The 27,359-nt window shown below is 34.2% G+C and overlaps 1 protein-coding gene across 4 annotated transcripts in view; it reads right to left on the reverse strand.

Moving 5' to 3' along the window:
• Nucleotides 1-740: 740 nt before the first annotated feature.
• The window catches only part of LOC117329628 (inhibitory POU protein-like), a 79,463-nt gene continuing 52,844 nt past the window's right edge, over nucleotides 741-27,359 (reverse strand). Inside the window, exons 1-3 of one of the 4 annotated variants that reach the window (XM_033887651.1) lie at nucleotides 26,503-26,700; nucleotides 19,505-19,573; nucleotides 741-4,284 (exon numbers count right to left, since the gene is read on the reverse strand). In XM_033887651.1, coding sequence (XP_033743542.1) covers nucleotides 3,400-4,284; nucleotides 19,505-19,573; nucleotides 26,503-26,538 — 990 coding nt within the window. In that variant the 5' untranslated portion in view covers nucleotides 26,539-26,700 and the 3' untranslated portion in view covers nucleotides 741-3,399. Of the gene's footprint in view, nucleotides 4,285-4,601; nucleotides 4,857-19,504; nucleotides 19,574-26,054; nucleotides 26,112-26,502; nucleotides 26,701-27,359 lie in introns of those variants that run through there. The other 3 variants (XM_033887652.1, XM_033887654.1, XM_033887650.1) reach the window with 3 other exon arrangements.

Genomic DNA, 27,359 nt, shown 5'->3' on the forward strand with positions numbered 1-27,359 from the left:
ATATACCATAGGAGTTTCCCGTCTTAAATATTAAATATTTATAAAAGAATAAGAGATTTTTTAAAGACACCTATCAAATTCTGAATAGTAGGTGATTTGATTTATGAAATTATTTAATAAATTATTAATAACGGAGGGAAAATGTTCACGTTTTATCATTTGATGTACTTCGATGGAAGAACAATTTAAGTCATTGTTATAAAAAAACACACATGATATTCTAAGGTGTAACACGTAGATTTGCGCAGAGTACATGATACTTATTATATTTATATATGTATCTCAGTTTCTACTTACATACATGTACGTTATATATCTAAATTTATATAAATAAATATATATATTGTATACGATAAAAGTAATGTTTTCTTGTTACAAGCAATAAAATGAATATTACATATGCCATGTATATAAACATCTTTTTTATATCATATTAATTTTAAGAAAGAAAAATGGCATAAAAATATCTTATCAAGGATAGTGATTGTATGAAAGCTATAAGGGTTCTCTTTACACTGTGTTTACAAGGCATTAGTGTCCAGTCATCCGTGGCGATATCTGTCTATGTCTACATTTCGAGTGTCACAGTATATTAACCAGGTTAATTTGAAAAGGTCACGGTTGAGTAAACACACGCGACAATCGATAAATAATGTCTTGTATTCCAAACAAAAAAACATATCTGCTTTTTCTCAACAATATATGTCTACAATTCGGCGATAAAAACTCAAAAATATATATTTTTTCTTCATCATATTTTATTATTTTGTATAAATAAAAACAATAAAACATTGCATTTTGTAATAATAAAAATACGACCATAAAATTGTAGTATATCTTAATACAACAGTGTTGATGTAGGGAACACGGCGTTTCCCTTTGGTGAAACGCCTTATACCCCTAGAGCAAATATAGCTCTCCAGGTAAAAATCAATCAATGTATTAACAAAAGCTGTCCTTTGTGACAATTTCTTAATAGTAATTGTGTATGATGACTATTTGTAATTACTGGGAAGCACTAGCAGCACAGTGTTTCCAATGACAGAAAGCAGGTGACAGTGGGGACACATAGCTCCAGGCTCAGATGGGAGCACTTCCTCCTCTCTCTGAATGGTCAGTAAATTGTCCCCTCGCTGCCTCTGTACTGCAAACCGGTGCCTTTACAGTGGTCGCCTATGTTTATGTACTCAATTACATTATTTCCATCTTCCGAGTGCCTCGCGACATTAGATCATTATCTCAATACAACAGCCACTATCATGGAGGCTCCCCAGAGGGTTTCTAATTCGGAATTATCGTATTTCTAGCAAACGACAGAAACAACATAACCAGATCATAGAAGGCTTTTGCATTCAACAAATTTCAACAGGGACTAGATGATCACGTTAAGATAAGATATACTTAACGTTTCAGTAGTAAATGTGAGATTTGTTTAAATCTAGAAAATTTGTCACTACCCTTAATGTACCCCAATGGTGATTCAACGACCGTCTGTTTTTGTCGAAGAACTTGCATTAAATGTCACAATAATCCTTGTAGTAGGTGCCATATCAGATAGCTGAAATATCAACTGTTCTGGGGAATATTACATCTGACGGGGCCGCGCGGCATTGGAAACCAATAAAGAACTAATAATATTCTAACAATTCAATAACATATTGTAAGGACCAATTACAGGAAGTTGATACCTGTAATACGGCCACTTGGCTATATTAATGCGGGGCTTTTTGGAAATTTGCTACCATCTGACAGAGCAAACATATAAATGTCGCATAAGAGATTACGAAGATACAATTTCTCCATCTCAATAATGATACAATTTCATTCCGGTACATATGTTTTTATGATTATAGAGAAATGCATCTTAGTAATTGAATTTGGGTGAAACAATCGAAATAAAAATGTTAATTGAAAAATAATTGTCAAATTTTGTTAAGCAAGATAAATAAGCAATAGTAAACAATATATTTTAATAGATTTGAGAATTAGGCAAACCATGTTTGCCAATATGTTATTTTATCGAAAACATATATGTCATATAAGAATTTGTGCATATTTTAAGGAAATCTTTTATCTTAACATTACAACTAAATTCTCACAAAAACAACCCTTTCAATTAAAAAATTATTGTTTATATTTTGATTTTTGCCCATATGTTAAACTATATGTACAAATATTTCAGAAACATATGTTTCCCCCCTTTTTGAAAGGAATAAATATATATTACAAACATAAATACAAAGAAATCAACCCACAAAATTTTGCCGTAGGAAGGGTGAAGCCGAGAGTGACAGACTTGGGCACGGTGGGGATACACATACATAAATAAAATATAAGTAAATGAAATATATACCACCTTAATAAAGGGTAGGACCCTCAGTGATTAGCGAACCAGGGTAGAGCCACAGTGATTAGCGATCATACACATATTTAGTGGAACCACATTTTATATGCAAATAAACCCACCCTAGTCTAGTCAGAGATACAGCATTAGGAACAGACATTGGCACCGCTAAAATGATTCGCATAAATAAATCATGATGATAAACAATAGATGTAAAATACTATTTAGAATAGCTTATTTGACAAATGATAAGTCAATAAAAAAAGTAACCGTTTGTTAAAATAATAACTTTATGACTAGCGTATATAGAGGACTGCACGTGTGATAATGATGGACGTTCAGAAATTTAAAATAAAATAAATCAATTGAATATAATATCCTAGGATGAAGGGTTATTGTATTAATACTATGAACATAGATTCGTGCCTATGCACATCTTAAGTTTAGCTCTAACATCTAAAGCGAATTGGAACATTTTACTCGCGTTTAAGTAGTAATTATGTTGCACTATATTACATATAATTAATTGAATGGAATGTTTTTGAGTTTAAATCTGATTTTGTTTATTGCGACATGTAAATAAATAAAACAATTGCAGTTCCAAATTAAAATCATGGAATGGGCTAATAATAACTTAAAATAATTTAAACAACAATTAAAAGTTTTCACAATTAAAATAAATTATTTTCTATTTACAAAAATAAAAATCAATTTCATAAAAAGTCATGATCCATTTACATATTTCTAAGAGCATTTCCTCAGGTACAAAAAGATTCGGTGGTGAGAAATATTGTTATTAAAAAAGAAAACGGTGAAATACCGAAGGGTCAGCGCAGCACACCCCCTGACCATATACAGACTCCTAAATGACTTCTATGTAAGTGGTCATTCTCGTCCTGAACTGGACACATAAACTATGAGGTAATTTCACGTGTTCTTTATTCCACATATCCAGTTACGTATCACCAACATGGCTTCCTTGGATACGAGATTAATAATTCACATATCCAATATAATGTGCGTGTATAACGTCAAACATTTGTTCACAATAAAAATCAGTGACCAGCTATTGCCGAAAATTTCATCCTTTTTTGCTTTTGTCGTTGATTACAAAACCACACTCGCACGACATTTTTCTTAAGGTCCAATTTTTCAGCAATTTGAGCTATTTTTTCTCCAGAAGGTCTGGGTTGAACTGCGAAATAAGCTTCCAATGATCTCTTTTCGGGTGCAGCAATAGATGTCCTCTTTCTTTTCTTTTCTGAGCAGGCAAGTCCTTGACCTTCTGCTTCTCTTTTTTCGCGGGCTTGTTTCTCAGCTTCCTCAAGCCATGCTTGTAAGATAGGTTTTAGTGCTATCATATTATTATGACTGAGTGTTAGCGACTCAAATCTGCATATCGTGCTCTGACTGAGGGACCCAACCCCAGGAAGTTTGAGGTTAGCAAGTGCATTACCTACGTCAGCTTGTGTCACACCTAGTTTTATCCTTCTCTGTTTGAACCTTTCTGCAAATGCTTCCAGCTCCCTTGGATCACATTCTGTATCATGCATAGTATGGTGAACTGTATGATGACCCCCGAACCCGTGATGGTTACCCATAGGGTTAGGATGAGAATACACGGGTGCATACATGTTGTGATGATTGATGGGTGGGGAGTTGGCGATGCTCATATGATGGTCGGACATCCCACCCAGGGACATTGTGGGGTTAGAAGTAAGCTGCTCAAGCATAACGTCGGTGGGGCCGAATGACGGGTGTCCATGCATCTGTAACTGTTGACGGGAAGGGGTGGCATTGTGACCCCCAAGGTCTGCAGTATGGCCATATAGTCCATCGTGTTTCATCATCTGTTGTGAAGATTGCTTAGAAATGTCAACAGCAGCCAAAACCTCAGCTCGAGCAAGTAACCCATCATCAACTCCACCGAAGAAATTGCCCTGAAAAACATAAAAGTAAACACACATGGTAAATACACTACTAGTATCACGAGTAGGGTCTATAAATAAAATATACACGATAATAGCCGTGTTTGCACAGTGTACTTTTACCAGAGAAGTATTGTGTACCGATCGCTCAGGTAAAAAAAAACATTGCTAATATACACACGGCATGTTCAATGCGAGAAGATAAAACTCACTTCATAAAATATGAAACATGGGAAATAATGAGACACATCGCGCGGGCTGGCTTAGAATAGCTAATAAAGGTGATTAAAAAGTCAGCGCTCACGCATTGACAGATTACTGTTACATACCGTGGAGGTTGTCATACAACGCACACGCTCGGGGGAGCGGTAGGGAGGGGAGTACCTCCCCGAAATGTGTCCCGGGTTAAGGGAGTGGTGTAATCCAACCGTCTGTTTACTGTTCATCATTGTTTGGCACAGTGCGGACATGAAGAGAATGCAAGCGGCCTAAGGCCTGAGTCAATTCCTTGGAACAGCAAATTATAACCCCACTTGCAGAGAAAGTTTCTAATGAGAACAGTGTACGAGAAACTGCCTGTCGGCACTAAAGAAATGGGAATTACTTTCTGTGTAGTACAGCACTCAATACCACAGCACCTGTCCTAGCCGCGCGCGCGTCACGTGGCCTTTAATTCATCAACCGTAGCGCATGCTCTGTTGAGTAGACAGTCATTAGGGTCAAACTGTTTTCTCCAGAAATATGTTAGCCGTCATCACAGAAAGTTTTTGATTGTCGATATCAATGAACCATTCGAGAGCTGAGGTGCCCGATCTTTGTTGGACTGTGAATCGACGTATCGATAACGAGACAAACATATTTGCTTGCCGTTAATGTGAGTGTCACCTTCCGGCGATGCTTAGAAGATAAGTGTTGAGTTGGTCCTACTTTGGGTCTTAGATGTTGCTATGATGGCCGATTATTCTAGGTGATACCCGCTACAACTCGTGTTTGTTTACAGGTGCTAAATATATAAACTATCGTCTTGTTTCATAAGGTAAATACTCAGTTGTCAATTCTACCCATACAGTTATTAGTTGTGTGATTTGATTTTGTTTACATTATCAATGTATTGAGTTTTTCTCTCAGCCATAAACTTTATTTTATTACTTGCTTGGATAATTAAAATAGTTTTTATTATCAATTTCTATATTCAACATTGTTAATTTCATTACTTGTTTACTATGTTGAATAATTGAATGGGTTTAGTTTTCTTCAGTTCATTTTGTGTCCTTTATTTAATTTTGTTGATTTCATTAATTGCCTTGCATGAATAATTTAAATGGGTTTAGTTTATTCAGTTCGCTCTATTTTACTGTGTTGATTTCATGTATTTTCCTTTCTGAATAGCTAAATTGGTTAAGTTTTATTTTAAATCCATGTCCGATGTTCAATGGTGTTGATGTTTGTTTGATTTATTTTTTGTATACTTAGCATTGCAGTGTTTATCATATTCCTGCTTGCAAATGCAGCTCAGGTCAATATTTCCCAAGTTTTGTTTACGCTATTCATTATTCAAATGGCGGTCACATGACAATTAAACAATATTTTTGATTGTGTGTTTTTACTCTTCCATATACAAACATTACATTTAAAAGAATGAAACAAGATGAAAATGTTGTTCAAGTACTTTTACAAAATGCAGTAATATGGACTATCTGTAGGTTGAAATTTCATTAAACTTTCATTATGAGCTTTGAAATAATATACACATAAAATGGAGCCGTTTCAAACACTCTGTAATCAAATTTTCAATGTAGCCTACACACTACTGAATCTCTCTGTTTTGTCCTTTTGCGCTTGATCGTTTTTATGTTTCTTCAGAAGAGACATAAACTTGAAATATCCGAGCACGACTCAGGAGGATAAAGTAGTTTCATCATCCGCCAATTTCTCCTAATTAAAGTGTCAAACTACAGTAGCTCTGATCCGCGAGCGACATTCTATATCTCAATGCTTACACCACAGGAGCTCTTCAGGAAACCGTTGTACGGAGGAAGCTTTAGTCGATTCAAATTAGAAAATTTTCAAATTGTCGCAGCGGACCGCTAGATTTTATTGATGTTACGGGAAGAAAATTGTCGCGCGTCAGTATCTCAATTACCGTAATCTATTTCAGCAAATTTCAAATTAGGAAATTGTCCATAAAGCTTCTTGATGCTGTCTTAAGATTGATTGTAATAAGTGATTCCAACAGGATTCCTAGGGACTTAGCCCATAAAACACCGAGGCATTGAAATAACGTGTAGGAAACAGGGAAATGAGACATTAGACCAACAAATATGGGATCAAAGCAAAAGAGAAATGGGCTACTCGCTTTCTTTTCTATTAAGCCTACCATATACAGAGTACAAGAATAGAGTTTAAAGCAAACATGCATATTGCAGTTTGTTAGCTTCTTAATTTATTAGCTCTTATTAGCGTTTTATATTTTAAAATACACAAAACCGAATGAATAAAATTACAAATGTATCAGATTTTTCTGCTCATATTTTATTATTTTTATAATCAAAACGAAAATTCAAACGTTATTTAGTTTTAAAACCGCCATTTTGTAATATATTTTGAACATGTTAGCTCAATAAATCTTAAAGAAAACAAGCCAACATCACAAAACGGATAAAAACATTCATAACAGTTGAGGTATTATACAGTACAATATCAATACGACTGAGCCAGCAGGATACTACGAGTCTGTGAAAGGTAATCTTTGAACTCGTGTCTGTGTATCTAGCTGTGGGGTTCTAGAGTCCCCTTGTGTAAAATATATCAATACCATAAACACACGACGTGCTTGACAAATATGAGATATTGAGTGGGGACATCGATTTATATCAATATACAGTGCTGGCCTAACTGGTACCAGGGTGAGAGTTGTACGAACAAGCTGAGGGGCATACACCGGTAACAGTCCCCTTGGTACCATAGAGGGTACTTCAATTATAGAGACGCAATAGGGACAGGCAAAATTAATTAATACCTTAATTAATATTTGTTTTGACAGAAACAATCAGATGTGAATTTTATCAAATAAGATTTTTGAACATTTTTTTTGTATTCTTACATTACCTTACTAGAAGGAAAACTTCGTTAAAAATATGAAAATATAATCTGAATGTATTGATGGATACAATAGTCTCCGTTGGAAGGAAATACCTTAATTTTCTCTGACAGTTAACATTACAGGGTTTCATTTATTTATTTTTGATAACAATGAATATTCAATTTTTTTCAGTATCAATCATGTCAGACTATATAATTTATTGCTAAAAAGGAAAACAAATTTCCGTTCCCTGGGAAGGTTTTAATTAAAACATATATTACATTGTTGTGTTTCAATTCGATCCGCATTATTTTACTACAGGCATATCAAGTATTCTATTCATCTAGCATTGTAACTTATGAATTATTCTTCTTCCCTAATTTCTCTTTAAAGAGTTAATCAAATGCTTGCAATTGTATATATAAATATATTCTAATATGTATGCAAATAAATAATTAAATAAACAATCACAGGTTTGCTCTTGATGACATAACTTGTAAAAGTGTGCTTAAGGTTATTATTTGAAATAGTAATCAAGATAAATAATATTCTAAGAAATAATAAATTCTTGAATTAAATAATTATATTAAAGAATAGAAAACCCATCCCTCTATATTTTGAAAAATTTAAACCTATCGATCGTATGGTTTGTTTGATGATTACCTCATGCTTGCGTTTCTATAAAAATAGAAAGATAATTGAAGCATTGAGAAAAAGAAGAAAGAAACAATTGCTACAATACTGTTACAACACAAGCCCAGAGATACGGCAGTGCGATCACAGAATCGCTATTTAAAGAGACAAATTAACATGATCAGATCAATTTTATTTGGGCATTTCGCGTGTTAATTACCCTTCAATAGATTGTACTTAACACAAGTGTTATTGAAAAAAATCGATCACTTTAAGTTGGTTTCCTTACAACAGAGCGATCTTCATGAGAGCCTCAACACCTGGCTACAATCACACAACTAACGAGGCGACCAACGGGGTACTTCTAAGATTCTCACAATATTTAGTTAAATAGCATTCCATTCACCAAAAAGTAATCATTGAATATTAATTCAAAGCTGGTCTTTTTTTATCTTGAAGTTGATCAATAATCGGCCATGCCGTGCCCTATTTCCGGAGTGGTTGTACAACAACCTCATCAAACATTTATCGTGTGTGAATACCACTACTCAATCTGTATGCAATTCATGGCAAAGGATTCCATTCACAAAAATGTATCTATTAAGAAATTATTCAAGCATTGTTAATGTTTAAGACAAGGAATTGTGTTGATACAGTGGAACCAGTTTTGTTGTGTTTGTGTTTCTTACAGATCGATCAACAACTAGTAAAGAAAATATAAACAACTACATTTAATTGTCAGTTTCCAGTTCTAGTCAATATGTTTTGTTTCTTTTTTTAGTTTATGTTATCTTTCAAATTTTATTTAAATATTTTGAATTTGTTAAATTGTTTAGAAATAATCCTGAAATAATAATCGTTTTAATAACAACTAAAGAACCAGCAAGAAACAAAAAAACAAACAAAAAGAAATAATTTATAACAAAGCTGATTTTGATTTCAAATTCAAATTAAAAAAGAAACTTTGAAACAGTTTTTTTTCGCTAAAATGAATTTCCAGAATATAATGATTAATCAACACAAAACAAAATTAAAATAAATATTTACCAATAACTATCAACTGTGTAAATGTATTATCAATTTATTGTTTTTTTATTTGCTATACCCCTGGTAATTAATTACTTTAAAGCAAAGTCATTTAGGAAACGGAGATCGGATCTGCCACATCGACGCTTCCTTCCGGGAAAAATTCCCAATATGCTTGTGGCTAATTATATTGACCTTTGAACCACGCTAATCGCACGTGCTTTTTCCAGCTGCACGTGTCTAGGTTCTCATACAACTGAAAATTGATACAAGCACCGAGTTTGTGTTGATGACTTTCGAAGTGTCAATAATGACTGTGTCAAACACACGTGCTTGACTTTTGACTATAAATAAATAGTGTATGAAGACAATGGATTTCCATTAGATTTAATAACTAGTTTCTGTGTTCATATGATCTCTCATTAAGATTAATTTGTTTATTTTAGATCCAACACGAGAAATTAATTTGTTTTTAAATTAAGAAATGAAATCCTATTATTTGTCATTAAATGTTTCGGGTGATATGTGAATAAAGAAAACCGAAAATAAACGTGTTCGTTACCTGTAGATTTCCATAATGCATTAATAATTTTATTAAGTGATTACATTGTGTCCATTGCGACAAAATGTAAACGAAATATTTATTGTAGAAACAAAGAAGACACAACAGATGTTGTGGAAAATGGATCAATATATAAAATAAAGGTATCCCTGCTTCTTGTGTAATAATGTACATTGTACATATATATTATAGCTATATATAACATTGTTTCCTCTTAAATAAAGAGTGACTTTTACTATTCTTATGATTTCATGAAAAAAATGAAAAGGCTATGTACTCAATTACACTATAATAATTTTATATTTTAAAGTTGAATTTGGTTTAAAGATTTTACTTTACAAGTTAAGAAATACTTTCTAAACATTCCGCAGTAAACATGTATTTACATATGTGGGTATATTACAAATATTCGCTGGGTATGTATTTTCGCGCTGCATTTTATGACCACGAATATAGAGAAAATAAATTCACCGCGAATACAGCCAACTATAAAGTAATATAACGAGAATGCTATCATGTATAGAACAGATATATCAGAAGGTTGAATATCAATGGTTTATAACCATATGTTTAAAGTAATGCCACAAACCAAAGCAAGGAAAGTTGAACCATTGCACTATATCAGTATATGAAAGAAAATTTTATATGATATAGAAGGAAAGTCAAGCATTATCTTATCATCTTAAAGCAAATACTACTGAATCTTATCATTCTGAATGTGACTGTGAATTATGAGAGGCAAAAAAGACGCAATGTTTCTATTACGACTATATAAAATAGTGTTTTTCTATTAAAAGCAATTTGGTTGCAATAAGGGATGTTGCAAAAGACAAGATATTATCACCTTTCAAAACAAATTAGGAGTTACATACAGATGAGACTCAAAAGAAGCAAACTGCATCATACAGCTATTTCTGCCTTCTAGGACCCATTAGTGATTAAGACTACCATTCAAAAATCTAAAATGAAAATATACAGGCCATCCTCATAAAGGATTTACAGAATTTTAAATAACACGTTGACATATGAATTAAGCATTTAAGAAAAGACAGAATATCTGGAATGAGGAATATGAAACTGCATCATACAGCTGTCGTGTTACTAGGATGATTCAAGGGGCCAAAGTGTGGAAATCCAGATGAGGAATATCAAAACTGGCTAGAATGAGTTACAAAAGACACACAAGACGTTATTGCATTTCAAAACAAATTGAGGGTTAGAAATTAAAAATGCAGACTGAATTACATTGCATCATACAGATGCTTTGTCCTTCTAGGACTCGTCAGTGATGTTAGGGTCACTATACAGCTGTTTAGTCCTTCTGGGACTCTTTAGTGATATTTTGGACACCATACAGCTGATTCGTCCTTCTAGGACTCGTCAGTGATGCCAAGGGCTTAAAGCGACCTAAACCTGAATATGTGTCAAACAAAATGTCAAATCCTAGATTGGGAAGACCCATAATTTCAATAAATTTCAATTAGTTTCAAATTTTCCAAAGAACACTAAGTACATGTGTATGTCCTGAACTGTGTCACCATTCAAAGGAATTAACACGTGACAAGCAGGCTACGATAAACATCGGGGAGTACATGAAATATTAAACAATAGAAGATGTGTACAACACAATAGTTTGGCCGATTTGGTAATACATTGTTTATGAGTATACATTTTATGTAATTACTCAAGACTATATACGAAAAAATTACATGTTATGTTTTAATTATTTTGATATCCACCCATTATACAAACATACAACAGGGGAAGAAAAGCATCAGCCAGCTTCAATGACACCTTAACAGGACATTTTGGAACCAAAGAGACAATTAGCGCTGGACTATCTTAAATGTTCGCCAATGACCAATAGACAACCACTCTAGGAAATGGCAGTCACTGACAATCCAATGCCAGGCCGTTGACAGGAAAACTCGGGACCTATTGACTTTCAGTAAAATGTGGCCAAACGTACCCAGGGAATACCACACGGAGTTATACCTAAAATTAATCTTGTTCCATACCGAAGAGAGGTTTGCAATCACTAATGGGCCCGTCCTAGCCGGGAGGGGAAGGAGAAAGAGTGGTAAGGGCTCGGGACGTTAACATCACAGCATCCGGGTGTTAACTTGACAACCTGCAACCAGGTTTCTAAAGCCTTGTCAGCTTCACTCAATATTAACTAATTATTAATCATTATCTGTTATATATTTTTTAATATTTAGAATGAAACATCGGGAAACAGCTTTCAAACGTGTTATTTTTATGTAGAGCTTTGAAGGAATTATATCATTTTGGTTCTTTTTGGAGCAGAATTTGAAAATGTATCAGGATGTAATGTTCTGCGATAACTGAGCACTGAGTAAGGCAAAATGTCATCGCACATCCACGTGTCCTGGGTAAAGTTTTAGCCTAGCATTAGCGTAATCGATTTTGTTGTTGTTTTGTGCTATGGACATACAATTAAGAACTTATCAAACAAATTCCATTCACTGGGGAAGCGATATAAAATATCAAAATGGCTATTTGGTACATGTGTATAAGATACCGCTACTAATTCGATAGATGATGCACTGTGTGACAATATATGAATAGACCAACCGTACTAAACAATTCAGAAAAAAATACTAACCAGTTATTTAGTCTATGTATTTAGAATTGTGACTCATTCGTATACATATGTATTTTATTTTTCATATAGATTCTTATAACATTGATCTAATCTTCACCACGGTGATCTTAATTGAAAGTATCAATGAAATATTCACAAGAATTGAATAATCCACTATTTGATTAAATGGACAAAAGATTTTATTTTTCGAAAATTTAAATTTTATTTTGAAAACAAAGGAATGCCACTATGGTACCGTGCTGCAAATGTGTTATTTTCGTTATTTTTGAGGAAAAAAGTATAATCAGCAGAAATTATCGATAACATTTATAGTTATAGACACTTATATTTTTGCTCGAAAAAAGCACCCCTTGTGTTTCAAACACTTTAAATACGGTCAAAATGCTACGATCGAAAAAGCAATTTTTGTCGATTTTGACTCAAGGTTATTACAATTATGTTGCGGTTAATGATGAAGGAATGCAGATGGTTTAGTCTAAACAATTGAAATGGATACACAAAACCGTCAAAATATCACAATACATAAAAATCAATGCAGATATGTAAAGGATAGTGAAATATTTCCTTCGACATGGACGTTGAAATACTAGACTGTAGATGTACATTATTTGAAATAATGACGAGTGATATGGAGTCATGTAAACGCCAGATACTTAATTATGCACATATTGGTTCTTGACAGACCTTCAGGCGACCAATAAGCCTTCAATTGTACCTCTAGAGTTCACTGATTTCAGAAAATGATATTGAAAACTGATATTTAAGTCTCCAACAGTCGACTCCTTGCCAAAGCATTGACTATTATTTAATCTTCAACAATAACGACTTTTTTGAAGAAAAAAAAACAAGAAAAAAAACCACAACAGTTGGACACAAATTTCAACAAATCCATACCCTTTATTTATTTTCAAAAAAAAAGAGAGTCATGTTACATTTCTCCCATAGACATTGGATGATGATGAGTTCCTGGAAGACGGCTATAAAAAACAACACTTTGTTTTGAAGGATATCCGAAAACGTGACAATGGAAAAAAACAAGTTGGTGCCTAGCTAATGGTTTATAGGAGGACAGATACAATTTCATGTGATGGTAGAGAATTAAATTCTCGTTTCGTCAGTCAGTCGGGCAATAAAAGCCTCCTATCCTCAGACCGTTATTCAAGAACATTCGTGCAATTAAGAAATATGAATGTCACAACTCTTCACGAGATATCGCGGTAGGAGAGTAAACATTAGCTGCTATTTGTCAGTGAAACATGATGAAACAATACCTTCTTACATCGTAAAGTAATAATAAACTTTACACCAAACACTTATGCGGTTTGTATATATATTAAATAGATTTGCCGACAGGACTCTTGATGAGCTGTCATTGAATTTATAGTGGAATCTCGTGGAATTTTCAGAAAATGTCGCAATTGGGTATCTCATAGCAATCTTATGATTAATTTTGATATGACTCCAAACACCATTCCTAGGTGGCTAACTGTCAGACATGCCATCGCCTCCATAACGATCCCATGGGGCATTGCGGCCTTCTATTTGGTATCTGTCAGCAGATGGCCCTAACACCAACTCTAGTGTTTTGCAGGGTGGCAAAACTTGGTAGCGGAGATCTAACACCTTACGGAATTAGTGTCAACTGGTAAAAATCATATTACATTCTTCCACTTCAAATAACATTCTCAATACACACGTCCTAGCGACACTTTTACTATGGCTTGGGATAATAACTAGAGAAGTGGAATGGGAAGAGGAGAGAAGGCTATCTTTCTAACACCAGCACCTCCTTCACTGATGGAGAAGAAGAGCTCCATTTGTGAATATTAACATCCGGGTAACGTATATTGGCAACACCACGTGGGACAATGAGCAAGCTTTCTTAGAAAACAGTGATCATTGGATACCATAGGATGACCATATAAGTAGTGTAAATATCAACACATCGGGACAAAAGTTTATACATGAGACACACATTATGTAAATAAAGGCTTTGAATATGAATTTAATAATGGAGTTCAGCTGCTATGCAATAGATGCTGGTCGAACTGCTTTATGTGGCTGTTACGTTCTCTTATGACTCTGCAATTAACGCCAGGGGCCAAAGGTGAGGAAATAGAGCTAAATCTTCAAAAAGATAAATCAGTGTTAACGTTAATAATGGCAGGAATGTTGAACTTCACGGACTGTTGTTTGGGATAAAGATTTTGTCCTTTAGAGTCACACGTGTTCATTGTTGAAGAGAGTGACGTCATAATCATAATAACTGTTTTGAAGTCCTGAATTTAAACTGAAATCTGAACTCTATTTTTTTTTTAAATATCATTGTTCGATGATAATGCTTCCAAGAAATATAAATACTGAAAGTCGTGTAGCTTTATATTATTTTTACAGTATTGCACTGAGGCTTAGCACAAATTCTCCACGAACGGTGCATACAATATATGATGATAAATATAATACATATATGTGGGTTTTGAATTTGTTTCAGGTCCCTGTGCTATGTTGCAAAGCTTTAATTCAATAACAAGAACTTATTTAAGTAAGGCAGTATATCGAGTTATTTAAAGAACACAAGTTTAAAACAACGTCGTAATTTCGAAAGTACAGATATCGAACATTGTACATTGGCATCTTAATACGGTTGCACTCGCAGACGCAACGCGTGCAGCCGTTAAATAACTTGTTTTACACCAAGGCAATACATGTTAACACAGACGTACCATGCCCAGCCTCGCGTTAGGAGGGGAGCTGGAAAAATGATTGATTAAGCATCAGAAGAAGCACGGGCGACTCTTGCGGTTAGAGCGATCCTATTTCGGTAACAAACGGACTTGCTATACCACACAAATTCAATTAGCTATTTCCTATACGTAGAAACAGAATTAACACACCAGCAGCCTAACGCTACCCACCTTGTGATCTAGATGCAAAAAAAATGGCTTAAAATGGTTCTCTTTTTTACGTGAAATTGATTACCTGCTTTTGTTTGTAATATGCTTAACTGGTGGTATGTGCCGAATGAATAGCATTGCGACGTGAAATAGGCGGTCTATGTCCCAGTCGGGCTTGTCAGAGTGGCAACCAATATCTTCGGATTGCGTTTCGGGGAACGCCTATCATGAGGTGACATGAACGTCAAATATCATACGATGGGGTGGGAGAACGCTTAATATCCTATGATGGGTCGGGAGAACGCCAAATATCCTATGATGGGTCGGGGGAACGCCAAATATTCTATGATGGGAAGGGGGAACGCCAAATGTGATGGCGTGAATGTAAGGAACGACAACTCGGGGCGAGAGGTTTTTCAGTGTGATATCCAATACCATTTTACCACTAAACTAAACTCTTTTTTGTACCAGTACATATATGTATCTTACGATCTCCACAAATGCAAGGCCTGTGGTTGGGCAGGACAACTGAAAGTTACCACACACACAATGAGCCATCTTTAAAATGCAGGTGGTACTACTCGGGGTATAGACATTTACAAACAAGAGAAAGGTAGAACAACTGTATTATGGAGATACAAAGACACAAAACACACGAGTATGGACTATGAAATATCAAAGGATTGGAAGGATGGCATTGTAAAGCAAAGATCAGAGCCATGAAGTCGGAACAACAAGCTCAAACCAAAGACATATTTTCATTTTACAAATAAACAAACGAAAGCCCACGAGACCGGCGAACATGCTGTCTACCTTTTATCCTGACAGGTGAAAATTGTGTTGTTGGAAGAATTCATTTTTTACACCTTGTTCATTTAACAGTCTCTGAAGGTGAGTCATGTACCATTTGGGTTTATTTCCTTCTCAAGCTGGTGCATAGGTGCTATATTAAGAACAGCCGACGGGTAGTTCAGTTACAGCACAGAACAGGTAAATCAAACAAAAGCATTGTCAGCATCCCATTCTTAGCTACCATTGTTTTAGAAACAGTCCTTTATAAACAATACATTTGATTTAAGATCTACAGTCATCTGTTTCAACCGGGGACGTATATCCACGTTTCTAGATTCAATAGAACGTTTTTGAATAAGTATACATTAATTTAATTGTCAATATAATTTTTATAAAAATACGTCTTAACATCGTTGTGTAATGGTTCACCTGACATCAAGGCGACTAGCTCTAACGGATAGCACCCATAAGAGTTCACGTGGTCCTTAGGGGCCATCAAAAGTACCCCATCAGACGGTAACTGAGAACAATGGCGCTGAGGGCCTTATCCAGCCGTCAATCAGACCCGGTCTGGATGGGAATCACGTGACAATTATACAATCGTCAATATTGTTGATAATTCGATGACAAATACTTTCGATTGTCTTTTCTATAACAATTGTATCTCATACAGACAGATATGTCATATTGACGTCCGCCGGTATCCTTTCATCTGTTGGATCGAACAAGTCCGGAATTATCCATCTCTTTAATTACAATATGACGTGATTTCAGTTATGATTTTCATGTTACATCCAAATCGACATAAAGACGGTGCTATTCCAGTCGGGGACCTTTGAAGAAGTAATACAGCATTATTTGACTGACATTTCGTCATTTTTCAAATAATGTGTGGTTAGGTTTAATTTACTTCTAATTACAAACAAAACCTGACAAATTTAATTCACGGTAAATGTCCTGGGGCAAAGAGGAACACTAATTGGAGAAGAGATTCTGGTGTAGGATCCGGAATAAGATCGGGGGAGCGGGACAATTATTAGATTAACAGAGTAGAGAAGCGACGATGTCAGTGACCCGAACAGAGAGGAAAGTATTCGGCCATATGTTCAATAGTAAACGAGACAAACATCCCCACGTTCCGAACGCCATGAATGATATGAGCAATTTCAGTATTATCCTGATATAAGGTATCCATATTTATTTATTAATAAATTAAAGTAATTGTATAATAAAACTGTTATATCCTTTTGATCAGGTCGATTGTAGTTTTTTTAACACGAGAGAAATGTATTAACCGAGGATATGAACATTTGTATTTGTTTGGTATTAAAGTCAAATGACTGATGGAAAATATTTTGGTTTTGCGAATAGGGTTATGACATACACCTTTAATTCTACACAGATCTAGATGTGACGTCATAAAGAACATGATCACGTGCACCACAAACTAAATGGAGCTTATGAAGGTGTAAATAAATAAACCAGGGACGGGCAAGTAAATATAGTAGATGATAAATCTGTATTGAGTCACACTTCCGGTGCTTTAACACCAAACCTTTACACACTTGAGACTTAGAGACAAATGTATCAATTGCATTTTCCTTCATTTAGTACATCTGATTAATTTTCTAATATTGAATTAAATGAATTAACATTTCCATTAAAAAAACGACTCATTAACACTTGTTTAAATTATGTCAGTTGAAGACTGACCGCAATAAAGAGAACAACCGGAAGTAGTATTATTTCAAAAGATCTAAAACTGAGTTTGTGTAAAATGAGATAATATTATATTAAAATCCTGATACTTAAAAACACATTTGTGAGAGTCTGTCCTTGTTAAGTTGTGATCGCTATACACTTCTGCACTTGTGCGTAAAATAATCAATAATCTTGTATCTGGTGTTGTCACGTGATCAAGGCTATTAACGCGATTTTCCACAGACGTAGGCCAAGGGGAAGTAACTCCTATACCTCTCTGGTACAAAACATTAATTGCGTGTGTACTTGCATTGAACTATCGAGACGTTATCGAAAACGAAAAAAATCGATATCCCTTTGAAAGGTAATTAACCTCATGGACGGAAGAAGACGTGGATTGCTGGACTACAACATAACATTTTCGTGATGAAAACCATTAGAAATAAATGAGATTTAATTCAGTTTTAACTTTTTAAAAAGCGTTAATGTACTGTTGCCCAAAACAGATGTTTCAAAACTTACAGGTGCTTTTGCTTATCAAGAATCTCTACGGCATTATTTTTAAATGACTAAATGGTAAACAATAATAATGAAAACAATAATACATTTGAATGCCGAGCACTTACAAACCAGCATGGTATTTATTTAGGCCTCTAACAACATTATTTTAATGATGCACGTGAATGAGATATAAGGTTTACAAGGCGCGTGTACAGTTATGTTTTATTTCTCTGTGTTTCCTGTAACTCTCCAGTAAGTATGTACGCACGTGACCATTTTGGGTGTATCTTTAATGTGTAATATTCTACACCTTTATCCGCCATCTTTTTCAATGTACATTCACCATACATCTCATTACAATAATGTACAACTGAAAACTTAATGTTTTTAATAGTTACAGATATATCGGTCAAAATTAACACTTTAGTGTATCTAAGATTTAACTAGGTCTAATGCTTGGTTTTTGGCTTATTTTTTAAAACATCCTATTAACAGCCAGGGTCATTTAAGGACGTGCCTGGTTTTGTAGGTGGAGGAAAGCCGGATCACCCGAACAAAAAACAACCGACCTATAGTCAGTACCTGGCAAATACCCCACATGGGTTTCGAGTTGGAGGGCTAGTGATAAAGTGTCGGGATACCATAACCATTCGGCAACCGCGGCCCAAGGTCAAGTGCATTAAAGCGACTGTAACTGTGGAAAATAGTTTCTTGCGTAATATTTCTGAATAATATATCATAAAACTAATTACAAAAAAAATGGAAGTGTCTAAAACTATGTTTTTCTTTTTAAGTAACAAAATCAGTGCAAAACAATAGCATTACAATTCGGTAGATCCTACAAGTATGCCTATGTTAACGCGTTACTCGAACCCACGTGACTCCATTCGGCTTTTTAAGTGTAGCATTTCTTACAAACATCAATCGAGGTGTTTTAAAACTCGTAAATATTTATATATGTATAACACATCTTTTTTGCAATATAGTTTCGTGTATCGTTATATATTAAACCCATTTCATTATTAAAGAAATCACCGTACGATGAGTATGAAATCTACAGTTTTAGTCGCTTTAATGATCAGTCGGTATGCCTGTCACTAAGAGAAAAATAAAAAGTTCAGTGCACCAAAGATTTAACTAAATTTCAGGTAACTTATGAGTAATTAACTACAGGCGTAATATCTGTTAATGTACATAGTTTAGTGTGTAATGGTTAAGCTAGATATGTACATGTAAAGTAAAATATTTAGAGCACCCAACAGCGCATTAACTATATGATACGGGACGTATCCCATCTAGCACCAGACAAGGGGCGATAACTTGATACTTCCTTACCTTGTGACTCTTATTAAATTGATATAAAGTAATAATGGGGTCAAAGCCCCGATACAAAACAATGGCATTACTTTGCTTACCTTGTTCCACAAATACTGGTCATGTTCTCCTCCTGAGAACTCACGCGCTGAACTCAGCGTCGTTAACGACTACAACGAAATAAAACAGAAGTTCAATTTCAAATTATTTAAAGTTAACAGTAAATTAACATAAATCAATTAATATCATGATAACAGTTTTTTTCATGTTCACATATTTACATCTGATAGACCCAGTGACCAACAGTTTCGTATGAGATATAGCAACAGTTTCGTAACATTACACAAATAGTTTCGTATGAAATATAGCAACAGCTTCGTGGTCATTGTATCCACTGACGGACTGGAGGTCGGACGGGAGGATCGAAACGACAAACACCGAAATCATTTTCATCACAACATTCCGTTCATTTTTCATTCCGTAATATGGATATCCTCCGTGGAAATAATGAGATTTTATGCAGTTCAATCCAATTACCTCTGTCTGATAATAACAAAAACTGCAAATGACACGTTGATTCTGTTGATATGACGTAATGTGTTAATTATCCAGTGTGGATTAATCACGATATAGTTATCAAACAAGTCCGTCTAAGTATTAGGGTTAAATAAATAATCAAATACGTATTATCATCTTTTAATCATTGAAAGTTTTTTGTTATCTTTCTATTCTAAACTTTTATAACAAAACATTTTTATTTATAAAATCGTCTTAAGAATTGACAGACTAGTTTACATTAAATAAATAAATCAATAAAATGAAGGATGGGTGAATGAATGAATGAATGAATGAATGAATGAATTAATTAATGGAGTAGACTTTCAGTTTATTTCACAATGCGGAAGTTTGACAAATACAATATAATTCTATCGGTATTTTTGTTGGCGCGTGTCTAAAAGTTAACACGCTACAAATATCATTTCCGGGTCAAATTCTAGTTTGAGAAAAAGATGTATGATGTAATATAATAAATAAAAAAAATAATAATTAGTGATTCTGAAGTTGGATATTGGAATATTAGAAATTAGAAATTACACCTGTAAGATCAAAGTGCCGACAGAACAGGTGTCAAGCCTGTGATACGGGCCTATAGTGTACATCTGTCCTCGCTACAGTGTTATATTTCGCCGCCTACCTCGACATAAATCGCACGTAATCCGTGTACATAGTCAAGATCAGGTAGCAATAGTGGTCAGTCAGGTGTGGTCAGGTCAAGATCCCAAAGATAACTGACCAGTACTGTATAGTATATAATTATATAACAATTGGTCTGTTATGAATTATTTAATATAAGCATGTGCTGTCTTTGTTTTAAAATGGCGCGAAACAAAATCGGCCATCTTTTGTTTCTGGTGAATATATATACATACTGAATTTGAACGTCATCGTTTCACTTTAATTGGTAAGTATGGTTACATAGATACATCTAATGTATAATTATTTATATTTCAACGAGAATCGTTACTCCTCAAAGGGATTGTATTACTTTCGTATGACGTCACAAAAACAGTAAATAATTGTAGTTGTGAAACCCCAAGAAACGACCTCACGATTCGGACATTTTTTCTTTACAACATATGTTATCCCGTACTTACCACTAGTTAATTAATAAAAGTCATGAATACGCATGTGATAATATCGCTCCTAATATTATTATCACGTTTCTACCTATTGTAGTAATATGAACAAGATTATTATCTTGGCATATATTATACAGTTTAGTCAATGAAACGTACTGGGTTTTATTCACACCACGACGAGGAGAGGACAAATTAAAAACTGGTAGATTAACGAAATATAAAAGTTTAACAAACAGATAAAGGTTACCATGGAGATCACTCCTGTCAGATTTAATATGTTCATATGTCTATCATGTATATATAACACGTCACTGTCCGTACTGTGGATACCTATGACAGATCACTATCCACGATACATGTATTTATATACAAATATATATAGCCATCAAATTACTTATGTAATTACAACAAATTGAATTAAAATGGATTTAATTGATTTGAATTGAATTGAATTGAATTGAATTGAATTGAATTGAATTGAATTGAATTGAATTGAATTGAACTGAGTTGAATTTAATTGAACTGAAATGAACTGAACTGAACTGAAATTAATTGAATTGAACTGAGTTGAATTAATTGAATTGAATTGAATTACATGTGTATACATTTATTGTAGTCAGGTGTACATATGTTCAAAGTTCAAAGTTCAAATATTTTATTAAAGTGTCACACATCAGATTCACAATATAAATTTAAAATCTAATCGTGGATCGTGGGATAGAGGTCGTTTTAGCACCAGTGTGACATGAACAACTGGCGTAATTTTTTTATCTGTTTTTTTTTTTATTTAAACATATTTTATTGTATCATAAATATACAACGGAATCGGTCACAAGTTTTCCAACTTTTGTAAAGCCCTTTCCCAAAAACAGTATACAACACAAATATTTACACAGGATGACATTAGACTTTAAATAAAGTGGTTTTATTTTTTGAAAATAGGAATTTAAGAAGAGTAGAGATGGAATGATAATTATTGGAAATGGAGGAAGATAATGTAGAAGTCTCTTTCATTTACAAATTATTTTACAATTTTTGAAGATCTGTCTACGGACTGACAAACGCTATGGGTATATACTCAAAGAAATTACGAGAAGGAAATATCTGTATTGAAATAAATATGTAAGGCGTGATTCCAATGTTTCTATTCATACACAGAATTAAAAAATTACTTTTGTAACACATTGCCCTGTTTTTAAATTAATGTATTATACCAATAAATAGTCATAAAACCCATTTTTACCCTAAAATAAAATCGCTTTTATACCGTATTTTTTTCTGCTTTTGTTTTTATGATTTACAGACAAATGTCTCCATTCTTGTGTCTCTGTGGGTCTCGAATGAAACATCCTTTTATAAAACATTTATTTCTAAACAAGAAAATCCTTTTCGTGATTGTCGACGTATCGTTTCATCAATGATAGCGAACACATTTCCGGCAAGATTCCTTTTTTCTAAACGGAACACAAATGAGGACAATCTAAACTCCGGATCCAAACCCGGGAGCCGCTTACCACACGGAAACCGTCAACCTTGCTGATTTCCGCCTGTGGACTATTTAAAATCTCGGGCCCTTAGATCTTCCAAGATCGGATTATTCCTCCCCATTACACATGAATTGGTCTCTAACGGGACCTTTACAACACATGTTTATTTCCGTGTGGGCTCTTTGAAGGGACGGACAGAGCGACACTAGTCAATTGTAACGAGTACGCAAACAGGTGGTAACTACAAGCTCTCGGCGAGAACTCACCTGTTCGCGAACTACCCGAGTGATAACTTAATTAACGGTAAATTGCCAAATAAACTCGCCGTAATTTATTAGTTTATATGTACCATACGGCGTATACAACCGAAAGACAATGCCGAATATTCAATTTAAAACATTAAAGGATTAGAAAAATATACGAGATCAAAGAAAGGAACTACTACGTTTGGTAAAAGAAGGAATCTATTGATAATTTGAAATGAAACATTTTAACATACGGTATATACACAGTTTCAGAATTATTATTTTATAAATTGCGAAACAAAACTTCACATTGATCGAAGCAGTTTGTTTATAGTTCTGATAAGATTATAAAGGAAGAAATATATTCGTTTGCTTCCTTAAAAGTTAATGCTCAAAATTAACGGTAAATTATTAACTAGTGCACTGGCTCTGATGCCGAAAATACGGAAGCGATTATTTCAAAAAAAATTTATTAGAAAGTTATTTCAAAGGCTTCATGATAAATGAAAAATGACATAAAATATCAGGTTAAAAAATGAAACGTAATAGTTCAAACAATCATGTTTTATCAGTAATTTATAAACGTTTCCGTAACTTATCCTTTTCATTATTCGTTATTTCTCGGAAAAAATAAATAAATGAATATTTTTTTTGGTTTTTAAATAACGATAACGTGTCGAAAATTGGATAGTATCTGAAATTAAAAAAAATGAAGAAAAAAAGACAAGTCTAAACAGAAAAGCAGACACGTGTGCCGGATAATCAGGTAACTGGCGCGTAGGATAATTCAACGGTTTATTGTTAAATAATTGAAGCAAATATCTGATATCAGAGTAACCCACGGCAGGTAGAAATCTGAATTGAAAGGTACTGTATCTCGAGATTAATTATAAGGATTGGATAAAGAACCCCCTTAGTTAACGTCAGTTTCCGCTCCTATTTCAATGCGCATTAAAAACTATTGAATAATTATGGTCAACAAAATTCTATGATTTATTTATTTTTTATTGTAACAGGTCATACGAGTTATAATTAATAAGTGATATTATTGAAAAAATCTGTATAATAAAATAGTCTTTTGGATTCCCGTTACTGCTGAATTCAATGCATTTCTTCAGCAGTCGTTACACGTTTTAATTAATTAAGATTGAAGAATTTTGTCATCACAAACACGGGAGTAAATTGCAGGCGATCAATTGTTGATATTAGCTAAGACTGAGTGATATTTTTGATTAGAATGCTATTCGCAGCAGGCATTGATGTTTTTATAAATGCCGATAAAATTAACATTGTTCAAATATTGGTCAACAATATTTAACGTTACTCGACAAAAAAGTAATTAATTTCCCAATAAATTCGCTCTTTCGCACCGGCTAACGGTGTTGCTTTCAATTAAACAATTGTTTCGCAAACTATAAACCCCTTACCGAGTACTAACGAGAAATTATATCATCCTCACCTCGGCAGTCTTATCAGACAATGGAAAAATCATCTTTGATCAGATGTGACGGCATCTGAAACAATTGTTTACTTAAGGTGCGTTGGGACAACACGGTCGAATAAACATTTTATTAGAAAAGTAGTTTGTAAGCGTTACAACTACACTTCTGATGAAAAATCATTTGTTTAAAACTTATTTGTGAACAGAACTAAACAAATATACAAATATCGCTCGTTGACAGATGACATGGCGTGGAAATATATCCTTAAAACGCCCTATGGTTTCTGAAGCGGGAAGGTTGCGAGCCAAAGGACAAGAGAAAAGTGGGATGAAGGTTGACAAAGATATAGAAAATAGAGTTAAAGGTCTCGAAGTTGTCTGAATCGTAAAGGTACCAATGATAGGGTACACGAAAACATCTGCTCTCCTATTTTGTGGAAACACCTATGATAAAACAATATTGAGTTTCTTAAATTGTTGCAAATAAAATGTTCTCTTTTTCATTGAATGCTAATATCATGTTTCAGGCAGCGCGTTACATCATATGTTGTTTGAAGCATTCGGAGAAGATTGTAGCGGGTGTCAGAGACACAGCACACACAACTATCTATTAACTGTAATTATTCTAAAACTGTCACCATTTTGTAACTATGAGAAGCCTTTGCCAGCTGTATTAACTTAAATAGTAATAGCCCGAACACTTTAAAAAAGTGCGCGCCACCTTTATAATAAAATGTAACGAAGAGAAGACCTGGTTGGTCACATTCAAGATTTAATCGCGAAAATCGAGTTTCTTTTTTCTTTCTCAAAAAGACGAGTGAAATGTTGATAAATCTCTTAATACATTTCCAATTCTCCTGCTAGTGAACCGTTATGTTGATATGTTTTTCTATGACTGAAGAAGAAACTCGCTTTTCATTGAATCTCATTGATAAGATGTTTAATCTTACCGGTAATTGTGTTCTATGTCGAAGTCTCTCAAACCTGTCGGACATGCAAAGTACCCGGTAGTCAGTTATCAAAAGATAATAATAATGAAAAGAACCTCGGTTACAACACGTACTTATAACTGATAAAAGTCCGTGCTTGCAGAAAAAAATGGAGAAATGTTTAAGATGACGAGTATAATCAAAATTGGACAGAAAAATAAAATTTGTATTTAAACATAAATATAGATATTTGATATTAAAAGAAATAACAATTGATTAATATACGAAACTTTCAGTCTACAAGATGACAGTACTTTTCTCGTGACTCTGTGTGTTCAGATAGAGACTTAAATGAATGGTTTCATGTCCCATGTTCTTTTTGATGGGACTTTCTGAGATTGAAACATGAAGGGCTCGTAAATGCCATGAAGTTCCGTTCCGATCCAATGAACTTCTAATTAACATGTCCAATCCGAAACAGACCTGATTTTTAGAAGCTGTTTACAGACGCAAAGAAAAGTTACCTGCATGTTAAGATTTAATCAATGAACTAACTGTTTTAATTGCTAATGACTTTTAAATAAACGTTCAATTTCTATGAGTTTAAAACCGGCATGTGTTTTGTTGAAATAATGAACCGCAGCCATTTGATCGAACTAATTTACAGAGAGATAGCCGGTAGAACTCTTCCGGAAAATAAAAAAAAAAGTTTTTCGAACATGAGACTACAATATGATACCTCTGTAAAGCATAGTAATAAGCTGAAAGACATACACAATTTATACAAGAAATAATTTATCTGCAATAAAAGTGTATTATATCTCATAAATAATGAATATATAACAATTGATTGTAGTTACATCATATACTGAAACATAGATATATAAAGTCAAATAAATTAAATTTTACCTGTAATTAGGAAAAATAGAATCCCTCCGGGTACACAGGTGTGCATGTAACTATCTATCTATGATACGCTTGTGACCGAGTACAGTTTATACACGATAGTCCAGTCAATATCTATATATTAATAAATAGCCGGAATGGGGGTCCCCAATTAAGAAATATTTTATGAAGTGACGGATTAACATTTGATTGTAAAAGTATATCGGAATTGTAAATAAATAAAATCGGGGCCGTCATCACTGCCGGCGATATTTATAAAAGTTGCATGCAGTTCTCACTAATGAGTAAGCATGCTATAGTGTGGCAGTTCGCCAGTCGCCGCAGTGTAAATTTCATGTCACTCGTTTAATATTTCAAAATCTCTTTCCGATGTATGTAGTATCGGGCAGAAAGATGCATTAATGATTTAAAGAAAACCGGAAAGTCTCCGGTAAGAGACTGGGTAGCATACCTGATGAGGATGGTGATACAGTCCATAAGACGACATCTCAAACGCAGGTGTACGACAGTCGACTCAACGTTTAGTTTCCGTTTTCTTCTTCCTTCTCAATGCAGTTAGGTATATTTTTCTTTAAAACAGTCCCTCTGAACGAAAGCAAGGTAACCCCGCTAAATTGTGCTTCTTTTCTCGTAAATAATGAGTGAGGAATCCTGTCCATGTTTTTAAAGGTGCATTAATATCATTATACCACGGTTAATCAATTGACTTTACCGAGCGCTGATTGGTCGAGACACCGCACAGTGACGTAAAAATGGGCGGAGCATTTTCACCTGTGTTCATAAAGGCTTCAAAGAGACTGCCGCCGACTGGGTTGTGACGGGTATTGGCTGTGCGCACACCTTGACTCGGGACAGTCATACTAACCATATGTTGGATACGAGAAATGAAAGTTAGGTTCTGAACATTGGGGAAATGAATCTCCGGCGATGGGTGGCCAACAATATTCTAGTCACCAGACATAACATGTAACTTTGTTAGTAAAACCGCAAATTCTAATCCCATTACCCATTCTTGCGCTGATTTTCTCTTTTCCAATCCACCGCGATGTTAAGCTTTGGGAACCTAATTAACTCAAGAGTGAATTTGGTGATAATTTGATGATTTTCATTTTCAGTTGTAGCTTTTTTAGAAACTATAGTAATTATCCAATTTCCATGTGTGCTTTTTAATTGACTTGATTATTGAAATTCTACGTATGTTTGAGAGAAAAAAACTGACCGGAAAAGAAGATGCGGGTCCGTTTTTCGTCGATATTGAATGTTTGGGCACAGCACCTGAACGATTAAAAATCCTCTATTTCCACAAAA

The sequence above is a fragment of the Pecten maximus genome, chromosome 6 (genome assembly GCF_902652985.1).
Source record: "Pecten maximus chromosome 6, xPecMax1.1, whole genome shotgun sequence".
NCBI classification, from domain to species: domain Eukaryota; kingdom Metazoa; phylum Mollusca; class Bivalvia; order Pectinida; family Pectinidae; genus Pecten; species Pecten maximus.